Source organism: Gallinula chloropus (genome assembly GCF_964237585.1).
Source record: "Gallinula chloropus genome assembly, chromosome: 5".
NCBI lineage: Eukaryota > Metazoa > Chordata > Aves > Gruiformes > Rallidae > Gallinula > Gallinula chloropus.
This window is the reverse complement of record NC_140090.1, coordinates 18,038,874-18,050,485: the sequence shown is the minus strand read 5'-3', so window position 1 is coordinate 18,050,485 and position 11,612 is coordinate 18,038,874. Positions and strand designations below refer to the sequence as shown.

The following is an 11,612-nucleotide window of genomic DNA, read 5'->3' as shown; positions in this document are numbered from 1 at the left end:
CCCCATTCATTGGCATTGGGGGTAAAGGTTCAACACAGGTAATGACAAAAATAGTGAACACCACAGCAGTTGAACTGGAGATCCACATTCTTCTGCCAGAAGAGTCTGTCCTCTGAACAGAAGTTACTGCCTTGTGTGATGCAGGGAAGTCTTACTGCTGGAGCTTAGTTTTGTGGGTTTCACTAGGAGAAATGGTTACTTGCTGTCCCTTATTTTCCTACAAGGGAGCCAAAACATACTCAGGATGAATTCAGCTGACTCATTTTCCGTACATTTAAGTTCTACCTGGTGGTGCTGCTTTTTGTATGTTACTTCTTCCCATTACACTATAAATGCAGTAAGAAGATATTATGAATTATTTATTTACAGATCTCAGGGCACTTGTTTCCTGATTCCATGATGAAGAAAAAATAATCCCTGTTTTTCCTTTGCATTTTTTTTTAATAGGAGATATCTGATTGTTTTAGGGTTTTTTCATTCTTAAAAACCTGAACTTCATGTTATCCTAATCAGAGCAGTATTTTGTACTTTCATGTAGGGGGTGTGCCTCCTGATCATCAGTCTCGTTTAGGGTAACTGTGCTTACTGTGCAGTGGTTAAAACCATAAAGGTTCAGAAGCACTCTGAATTTGAGGACTGGGATGGATGAGGCAGTGATGGGATCGATGATGCCTTTCAGTGTGCCCTTTGTGCTGCTTCCTCCCCTCCCGTAGCAGCGCAAGCCAAGAGCTAATAATGAGTTTACTTGGGTGTGCTCCACTCCCGTCCCCAGCTCTGTTTCTGCTACAGAGTGCCTTAGAAAGGGAACCACTCAGCTGGGCAGTATTTCCTTATTTTGCTGATGAAAATGTCACATGGGGACAGTGTCAGAAGTCTCAGTCAAGATCTGTAGATATTCAGTGCTTCTGCCTTATCCACTAAGCTGGTTGCGCTGGCAGTGAAGAAAACGAGATTGTTTTGATGTGATCTGGTTTTGACAGATCTATTCTGTCTGCTTTTTTAAAAAATAATTTTGTTATCTTCTAGATTCTTTTAAGCTGATTGTTCAATAATTTGTTCCAGAATATTTCCGGGAATTGAAGCTGGTCTGAGTGCTGTGAAATGCCCTCAGTCTTCCTCTTCCCCTTTAAAAAAAAAAAAAAAAAAATTAAAAAAATTTTGCAAGACACTCGATGGCTGATGGAGAAGTGAAACTATTTATGGGAATCCTATATGTGCCAGCTGCAGTTTGGCTGGATGACTTTTACTTGTCCTGGGAATGCGACAGCTTTCATGAAGCAGAACAACTGCCTGAATGTTTTTTCTTTTCTTTGATTTTTACATCTGTTTTGGGCTGATGCCTGGAGAGTTTTTAAATGGTGGTGGTGAGTAGGAGTTTCCTGTTTAATGAATGCTTAAGCAGAGACCTATATACAGTAAGAAGGGACTGCTGTGACCCTCGAGTTTAGGGACTTCTGGACCTCTTCATGCTGCGAGTGTGGAAATAGTCCAAGAGGCAGATGAAAATACTACATTTCTGCGCTCTTCCTCTTAAACCTCGTAGCTGCTGCCATCAATGCCCCAGGAAACCTTCCATGTGCTTATTGCTGGTGTTTCATGGGCTCTGCTGGAAATAGTGCCCATGTCATTATGTAGGACTTCCCTACTAGCACATGACTCAGTGTGGCCCCTCTTCAATCACACATCCTGAGTCATAAAAAGCTTATTGGTTTATTTTTTACTTAGTCTTGAAGTTCTTTATTCTGAGCTGCCATCGAAGTGTTTGTGAGTTTTATGTGACTTGCCAGCTCTGATGTGACCATCCTTGGGTCTAGTCTTACCTATTGTCTGACACAGGAGATTCTCAGTTAATTGCAGTTTCAGTTGAACCATTTCTCCTACCAGTGATACCTTCGATGTTTCCTGTTGTGGAGAACATGGTAAGATTTTATACCGTGCTATTAATGTGTACCAGCAGATGTGTAGTGCAAGGGAGGGATTATTTTTATTATTTGTATTCAGTGTGGCTTGTATAAACCCATTCGTATGTGAGGTAAGCCTCCCTGAAAATGGATGTGCTTTTCTTCTAATTGCCATTTCAGTCCTCAGGGTGGAAGAAAAACTTTAATGTAGTCTAGGGATTCAGTGCCATTTTCTCTCTGGGTCCAGAGTAAAAGTTTTGGCTGGTTTCACTGAAGGCAAATAGGTCTGCGTATTTACTAGAGTTAAGAAGGAAGCTGGCAGTGAATTCTTTTGTGTCTATTGCTCAATGGAGGGCTAACCACAAAAACATCTACATGCTTTTTTGTCTGGAAGATCTTAGTACCAAGCTCTTTTTTCTTCAGGTACTTCAGCATCTTGATTTTCTTTTTATATTCTTTTAATGCAGACTAGCTGTTGGATTGCTGCAGCACGTTGAAGTCTCAGAAACTAAAACTCAAATGTTTTGCTTCAGATGTGTCTAATTCCGTCACAGCTGGGACATGGTACTAATGTATTGTTTCAGGGGATTGCCCAGGAAATCCAGGTATAAAACCAAGAGGGAAGAGGATGCTCTGATTCATGATGAGCAAGTAGAAGGGCGAAGGGTTGATAGCTTCTGCAAAGGAACAGGACACAGCCCAGCTCAGCACTCCTGTCTCTCTCCTTTGTCATGGCTTTTGTGCTGCAGTGTGGCTGGTGTCATCTATCCAGCCCCTGTTACTGTCTCTGAAGTAGGGGAGTCAGTGGAGCACTTAAAAATCCCTGATGGGATAAAATCAATACAGTTGGTGAGCTCCAGTTTTTTCATCATCACTGAGACTGTAGAAGAGCTACCTGAAGTAGGAGGAGCTTCCTGTACCCATTGCTTGATCTGTTGTAATCTCTCCTGCTATCTCCAAGTTAGAAACTTTTTTGTAAGTAGTAATAATATTTTTTTTTTTTTTTTTGAGGAAAGCCTGTTCATTACCATCAGCATGGGCTTTGTCACACACTTCACTGTGGGCAGGATTATGCTCCCATTCTTCAAGTGTCTTCGTAAATAGGAAATACATAGACCTGGAGTTTTGTTGCAGAGGGTTTGTAGCAGAAGGTTGCTGTTGCATTAAGGTTTAGTATGTAGAATTTAAATAATATTGGTTCCATCTGGTCCGTTGGTTCTGTGATTCTGTGATCCCTTTAAAAACATGGGAACGTGACATTTTGTAACAAGCTGGAAAGGTTTGCTTCTGTACTCTGTGTCGTTAGTAATTGTTGCTTTCTGTTGAGAATAGGTTTAGTCCTATCGTGTTACTGTGAAGGGTGGTTTGTCCTCTCACCATCCTGAGTAAAAAGAAGCAAAATAGCTGCCAGTGGGGAGAGCTATCAGCATAGCCTAGGTAGAAATTTGTTAGGAGCAACTGAGCTGTGACTAAGGGTTTATGCTAGACTTTGTCTTGTTTCATTGCTGACAGAGCCACTCTTCGTGAAGATCTTTCAAAAAGGAAGCTGAGAAATGCACCTACTCCTGTTTATCTGTATTTCAAGGAAGGGCTTCTTAAATGGCTCAGAAAAAAGGTGGATGGAATGCTTTCCAGGGTTTTGCCAGAAATGTTCCTTGTTCTTACTGGCAACGTGGTGCAAATTAGTTAAAACACAATGGATTGAGAGAAAAGACAATGTTGATTTAAATAAAAAAAAAGTTGAAGTGAAAATAACTTTTTTAAACTTTCACAGATAAGCAATGATACCCATCTGTGTTTTCATTTCCTTTTATTTCTTTTTAGTATGGAGAAGCCTGTCAGCTTTGTTTAGAAAAATAGTTTTCATAGGACTTGGAGATAACATACAGGCAAGAAAAAGGGCATAACCCTCTATTTTTATCTTGCAAAGCTTGTCCTAAAACTTAACACCTAAGGAATAAAATTAAAACTGAGGGGCTGCTTTTTCCTGTTCATTGTTGGTTGGTGGAGTTGTTTTTTAAACATTTGATTTTTCAACCTGTTTATTGCTATCCATCATTGTCATAATGCCAGCTGTAGTATTTAGTTCTTTCATGCCAAGATATGGAAGGTTTAGAGAGCTTTTTGGGAGAAACTCAGGGCTGGATCTCCAGGTGCTCCAGGGCTGTCAGTGATATTTCATAACAGGGAGAGTCTCTGCTTGATGCCAACTCCACCCACGGGGTCCTGCCTCTTCCCAGCACCTAGTTTTTTTTGCTTTGTGTGGCTGGAGCACCAGTACCCATGTTTGCTATCTAAGGGTAGATGGAGTAGGCTTGGATCCTGGGTGTGCAAATAGCTCTGATCACGAGACACTGTATCTGTGGTCTCAGCCCTTGCTGCAGTAGCTCTGTTGACCCTTGCAAGTGTTGCTATGAGACCATGTTCTTTACTTGTGCAAAGAGAGGTATAGGTCAGTGGTTTAAAGGAGAAAAAGGGGGCAGGTCTCAGGGTTCTTTCCCTCCTGAGGAGGTATTCAATAGGAGTCTGGAGGACCCAGCTTTTGAGATGCTCTCTATGCTTTATACTGGTATCATCCTGAAAATGCTTAGAAAGCAGTTGACTTGCTGAATCTTCTAGTGACAAGTGCTGACAGAAGGCAGAACAACAGAGAACCTACCCAAAGGCAGGAGGTGTCAAGACAGCAGCAGCAGATCTTTCTGTTTCTACGGTTGACTCATGTCCACTGAGAATTGGACATGGAGAAGCCTCCAGAAATTCAGTTTTGATTGCCATAACATCTCAGATCGGATGATAGAAATGGTGAAATAGAGTAGTGCAAGGGACATAGGCACTTCTACGACAGCCATCAGTTTGCAGGCTGAGACTAGGTGACCAAAGTTTAATATTTTGTTAAGTCTAGTAATATCCAGAAAATTTCCAAAATCATGTAATTTAATACTTTTTATCACTTGCACAGATCCACAAAAATGCATGGTAGTTCTTGTATCAATGCCAGTTACAGAGGGTGCTGTTTTGAAATGCTGTTTAGTGAAATCAGGGAGGTTAGGCCAAGTCAGGCAGGGTGAGCAGGTACTTGAAGCTTAATCGCCTGACCAACGCTAGGCAAACACCAGCGACAAGATTTTGAAACTATGAGATGATCCGAATAGCAGTTCAGGCTAAATCAGATAGTTAATGTATGCTGTAATTTATGGCTTGAATTTAGAGCTGAAGTGTGAGAACTAGCTCTGTTGTTAAAAGTCACGGTACTTTTCCCACCAGGAATTTTAGCTGAGCGAAGGAATTTATAATTAAATGCTAGCATGTTATATAACTTCATAGATGTGTTTTTCTAACACAAAGTTAGATTTAAATGGATTGCTACCATAATAATCATGCTCTGTTATGGGACACTCATTATCCAAGTTATCTTTTGCTTGTTGGAGTTTGATTGGACTTTTGTAGTCTGAAGGCAGCAAGGATCAGTGTCTCAACTCCCAGGTCAAAGGAATTTCTCAGGGTTGTTCTGTTTTGTTTTGGTTGGGTGGTTGAGTCCTTTGGTGTGTTTTTTTTCTTCCTGTTGACAGCAAAGAGAGTCTTCTCCTTGGCAGGCAAAATGCTGCTCTGACTCATTTCCAGTCCTGAAGCATAGAGTGGTTTATAAGAAAGACAGGAATGGTTCATATAAAGATGAGAATATTCTCCAGTTGTTTTTCAATACTTGTGATTATTCCCATTTGGGTTTTTATATCAAGAAGAAAACACAGGCAGGCAGTTTTCCTTGGTTCAAGGCACTCCATGGCGCCTGTTCTGTTGCTGAGCTTTTCCTTTTCCCAATGAGTACCTGTGGTTTTCCTGCTGTCATACTGTGAAGGGATGGAGGGAAGGTCCCTCAGAGATCAGGTGTTGGGAGTTCCTCACAGCTGGCTTCAGAACGGGATGGGGTGATCATACAGTGTATAGGATGATTGTTACACCACTGACCTCTTTTGTTAAAATATTTGTTGAAGAAGACAGTGAGGAAACTGGTGTGGAGAAAGAGTGATTGCTCATTACCTTTGGGAGTGAAGACTAAGGAGAAAATGGCAAACCACTGCGAAAATTGGGTTTTTTTTGAACAGGAATATTGTCGCAAGAAATAAGGGTCCATTACTTCATTTTGTCCTTACTCTACTTGTGTTCAGTGTTTTAATTTAAGAGGCAGTTAAAAAAAAAGAATAATTAATGATTGTGGGTTTATGTGTGTTACGTTATTGTGAAGTCTGTATAATAAAATCTTAGGTACAGTTTTTGCTGTGAATTTGCAGCAGAGACTACAGTTTGTAAAACAAAACTTTTGAAATTGATTTCAGGTAGTATAAAAAGCTTTCATTTAATGTTCATGAAAGCTGTTTCTAAACAAACAACCCCAAACTTTGGCCAGGTCTCCACTGCAGAAAGTCTTGCCAGCGAGTGTTGTATCAGCCAGGGGTGTGGAAAAAAAGTCATACATCCCTGCTGACATCCATAGGTTGGCAAAACCCCAGGCATGGATGCAGCTGCGCCGGCAGAAGAGAACTTTTATCAGTTTAGCTTCTGTCGTTTGGGGAGGTGATGCAACTACGCCAGCAGAAAAACTCTTCTGTTGGCGTGCGCTGTGAGCGTAGGAGGCAGTGCCAGCACAGCGACTGCCGCCAGGCCCCGCGCCGCCGCTGCCCAGCCTTTTACAGCAACTGCAACTGGAAAAGAAAAGCCCCTTTGAACAAAAGAGGGACCTCTGTCATTTAGCTCTTACAAGTAGCTGTCGATGAGGAACAGATCGGAAAGAGTGATTCGGCTTTTAAAATTAGGTCTTAATGTAAAAAATGTGTTTAAGTTGTATGGCTTTAAGATGTCACCATCCTTTAATGGTTAGTTGTCTGTGTGTCCCTGGGTTGCAGGGTTTGGGAGCATCTGTGTTTCGTAAAGCCTTTAAGTCTGGTGAAGGTATGTGTGTCTGTGGGAGCAGTGAAAAACCCTCTGTCTGTAAACTGAGCAAGACAACTATAATCACATTTACATTCCCATCATATTTGGGTGTGACCACTATCACTAGAGCATCCTCATGTTTAAATAAAAGTTTAAATTTCTCAGAACAGAGTGTTTATGCTTCGCAGGAAGACAGAGTCGGGACTCCTGCTCTCCCTCCGCAGACACACACATTCTCCTCTCCTGCCTTTGGCCAGCTGGTGACAAGTTTACAAAACTCCAGTTATTCATAGTGTAGAAACCCAAAGGTTTTAAGGGAAAAACATTGCAAGTAGTAAAAGCAAACTGAACCAAAGGTACTGAAAAACAGAATAGAGGCTCTCAGTCTCCAATAGCAATTACCGGTTAAGATGATGACTGGTACGTGTGTGCTGACTTTTATGGCAGCACGGGGGAAGTGCGCATCTTGAAACCTTGACCACAGCAGTTGTGCATCTGAAGTCTGTGTGCATGTTGAGAACTCTGCTGAAGGCTTCTAAAAGAGTGGAGTAGCACCGTGCCAGGCGAAGTTTGTTCAGTTTGTTATGAAAATGTTTTGAAACTAGTTGCTCTGTCATTCTGCACTGCTTATAACCCTAAAAATAATTGCCTGGTGTTACTGGAAGCAGAAGGATCTGACAACCCGACTTGTGGTGCTATAGTTAAAATCCGTCAGTGTTTCCATTACAAACTTGGAGGGAGGGTTTAATCTTTTTCCCATTTTAAATCGTGCCTGGAAGAAACTCTAGATCAGCTCTTCAACTCCAAGTATAAGTCTTTTAAAAGACATTTGATGTTTCTAAAAATCTTTATTTAAAAACAAATCGGTCTCCTATGGCAATGAAATACTGATACAGAGTTTTGAAATTTTAAATGATGAGGGGGTTTGGTCTGGGGTGGGTTTTTTTAATTTTCAATTCAATTCAATTAGGCAACAACAACCTTTCTACATATCAATGTTGATTTTGTGGTGAGTATTGCAGTTTGCTGTTCCAGGCTGTGATTGCTGCACAGCAAACTTTGCAATCTACCAAATTGGAAGATTTCAAAACGGTCCTAGGGAAACACAAAAAAGAAACACACTATTGTCACAAAGTATCTGATACAAGGCATGCATGCCCTTGTACTTTTTTCCCCACTTACAATTTCATTCCAGTTTCCCGATTATCTTCAGAAAGTTTAACTAGGCTGTAGTTTCGTGGGCGCTTTAAACCGTGGCAAACTGTAACCCCCTCCTCTCTGCCTACACAGTCCTGTTCCCTGCCTTGTGACAGCCGAAGCTTTTGCGTAGTGCAAACCCACATGTGGTGAACCAGATCAGGGAAGGTATTTTTTTTTAATTGTTTCAGTTCAGGCTGTGGCTGCACAACTGTGGAACCAGGGTAGGAAGAAGTGAGTCTACATGGACATATCCTTTTATATTCCACTTATTGTTTCTTCCCCCTACCGTGCCTTTCCCCTGCAGTTCACTGGGCGGTTCTTCGCTCTGAGCTCCTGGAGCCGTGGAGGCTCTGGCTTTGCAGGGAAGGGGCTGCAAAGCAGCCCGTTCGTTCTGTCAGTCAAACCCTTGCAGTCACAAGACCTGTTACTGGTCGCTGCAGTTCCCTGGTGTATTTGTGAAAGTAGTCCTCCCTTACACAGACCTGTTTGTAATATTTTCTGTGCAGTGCCCTGCAATGCTGTTGTAAGTGACTGAGACTGCTCAACTGCAGATTTTTCTCTAGTAGGATGTTTTCCCATTTCATTAGGGTCTGATTTTAAGAGCAATAGCCTTAGATAGCTTGAGGACTCTGTAGAAATGCTTATGTGCTCATCTCCTTATGATACGTGAATGTTTTGCCATTTTACAGATTCTTTTTCTTGACACTTTTGAAATAATCCACGGATACTGAGATCAGTGGCAGTAGAAAAGTTCTGCCAAGGCATGCAGTTAATAAAAAGTCGTGTCCTTAAGCTGTCTCTGCTCCTTCTTGATCTTTAAAAAGCCACACTCGCAGTATTGTAGGAAGTCCTAGAAGCTAAAAGATACAAAAGAGGCTTCTAATTATTTGTATATTTCTGAATGGATTAGGGAAATAGTATAATCTTCATCTCTGCCACAGTAATTAATTTATGACATGTGAAATAGTGATATAGACTTAGTTTATACCTGCTGGAACCTAGAGGAATAATATCCCTTATTTCATTTTCACATCAGATGCCTGAATGAAGAGTGATAAAATCCTGTGAGTAATATTCAGCAGAGGTTTCTAAATAATCTGAGCCTGTGTCATGCACTGAGTGTGCTTCAGGTGGTGGTTGGGTGTATTCAAAAGTGCCTGTGCATCCTGTCCCCTAACGTGGTGTGAAAGCAGGTGTATTTAAGTACATGAGTAATTATGTACAGATTCATCCCAGTGCTCTGAAAGGTAAACAGGCTACTTCAGACTGAGCTAATGTGCATGTTGCAATTGCTATCTGTAGTTTCCTCTAACATGCTTTTTCCTTTGCAGCAGTCCATTGTACCAGCCCACCCAATGGCTCCTCCTAGTCCCAGCACCACCAGCAGTAATAACAACAGTAGTAGCAGCAGCAACTCAGGATGGGATCAATTAAGTAAAACAAACCTTTACATCAGAGCACTGCCTCCAAACACCACTGATCAGGACCTGGTAAAATTATGCCAACCGTAAGTACTATGCCTAAATATCAATTATAATGTCATACCTTAAAAGCTTTTATTAGTAGGTATACAAAATTAATGTTTGGATTACGAGGGAAGAAAACCAGATTCAACTTCCCTGGCAATCAGAAGGAAGAGTGTGTTTGGCGCTTTGGAGAAGCAAAGAAAGTTGAAGTATAGTGGTGAACAGAAGCAACCCATTGCTTTACTAAGAGCTGTCATCACCCATACTGCTGCCTGATGCTGTTGAAACCACAGATAAATGAAAATTAAAACCTGTGAATGTGAAACATGCTATTAAGAACTTGCAAGAGAGGGTCTCCTCTGTTCACTACTGAGATAATCTGTTGATACAACTCCACAAGTAATTGATCTGTAAATTTCAGGTGTGTATTTGAATGGTTATCTTAGTGTCAGACTAGTTTATGTTGGCTGTACATTACTGCACAATTATATTTTTGATTATAAATAGTCAATCCACATAAGAATCCGCTCTAGTGGCTGGAGTTCTGGGTAGACTTTGCTTAGCAGAAGTTTTTCAGGCAATGCTGTTAACATGGGATATTTTTTTGTTTTGTTTATGTGAGTTTTTGCATCTGCTTTTTAACTTTAACAGCAAAACGTTCCTTTTAGTTACTTTCAAATGTTGGTCAGATGGCAAGAGACTGCAACTAGCTTGGTTTTGCACTGTTTAAAATCACTTTTCTTGAATGTTTTACTGAATTTTTAAAACCCTTACTACTGAAATTTATAGGGCACTTTTGGGGTTATTTTGAAATCAAAAGTACTTAGCTAAAATTTCAATGATAGCTGTAAGAAAATGTCCAAATTGCTCTTGAATGAAAGGAGAATCATTAAGATTTGTATATAACAGTACTGCCTGAGATTCTCAAAGTAATTTTTTGTCTGATTTAGCTGATAAATAACTAGGCAAATACAAAAATACATGCTCAAGAGAGGTTAGTGAAATAGCTAGAAAAACCTGTAAGTTTTGGATCTCAGCTTGTATGAGGCACATTTAATTTTGAATATTCTAAAAGTTCTGACATCTAGTTTATAGAGAAGAATTTTTTTCTTTTTTAAATGAAACTTGGCCTTTCAGGATAGTAGTTGTGTAGCAGTTGTCATAATATTATAATACAAACAACTTGGTCTCGGGTCTTTATAGAAAAAAAAATAGATTCCATTTGGTCATTTTCCCACAGCAAATGCAATCCATGTGTTTTACAGAAAAGAGAATGAATTATCAATCAGTGAAAAGATTCATTGATAAATTAAACATTACAGCTTCCCATGCGACAGTGACCTTTTGTCACTTGAATTTTTGTTGCCAATGCGTACTCTACAGAAGTGGATTTTTCCTTCCCATTTTTGTCTTTTGAACTGATGAGGAAACCTTGGCCTGCTCACTCATGTTATGTTAGGACAGAGTTGTGAGGTTATTTTGCACTGGAGCCGCCCAGTAACTACTATTTGTGCAGTGGTTACTATAGCTCCTTAATCTCCTTCTGAAGACATTTTGGGTTGCACAGTCTTAGATGTCATCGATGCCTGGACATCCTAGAAAAGAACGTGTTCAATATGTAGCTGTAACCGGTCCTTTTCTTCTTGGGTAGCCAAAGATTCTGATTTTGTTGTAGTTGCTGTCCAATATACAATTGTAGTTGGAACAGCTCGCATTTTGCAAATAAAGGCAAGATCTGGAGTCATCAAGTTATTAAATCAGTTCTGACGTGAATTTACAGACTTGGAAGGTTGTGGCGTTTCTTCCTGTGAGCTATTTCTCTCCGAAATGTCTTACTGAGAGGAAAGGAGGCCCTGTCTCCAAATTCTCCATTTCTGCTGAGGAACCAAGTGGGATGTCCAGAAATTTTAGGCTTGGAACACCTTTCAAAAATCTGGGTAATCTATTAAGAGCCTTGGGCTCCTCTGCCAAAACAGCCCCTTAGCAACTCACTTGACGCTGCAGTAAGATAGAAATGACAACACACTCTTCTTTATTGCAGAAGCTCAGTAACCCACTCTTATAGACTATGGAAAGATACAAATGCAAAATGCTTCCTTTCCACAAATTTGCCTAA

General features: G+C 40.5%; 1 protein-coding gene across 2 annotated transcripts in view; it reads left to right on the top strand.

The window, feature by feature from the left end:
* Positions 1–779: 779 nt before the first annotated feature.
* Positions 780–11,612, top strand: part of RBMS1 (RNA binding motif single stranded interacting protein 1) — a 74,409-nt gene continuing 63,576 nt past the window's right edge. For both annotated transcript variants that reach the window (XM_084265740.1, XM_084265739.1), the window contains exons 1-2: positions 780–1,364; positions 9,362–9,537. In XM_084265740.1, the coding sequence (XP_084121866.1) occupies positions 1,356–1,364; positions 9,362–9,537 (185 nt within the window). In that variant the 5' untranslated portion in view covers positions 780–1,355. The remainder of the gene's footprint in view (positions 1,365–9,361; positions 9,538–11,612) is intronic.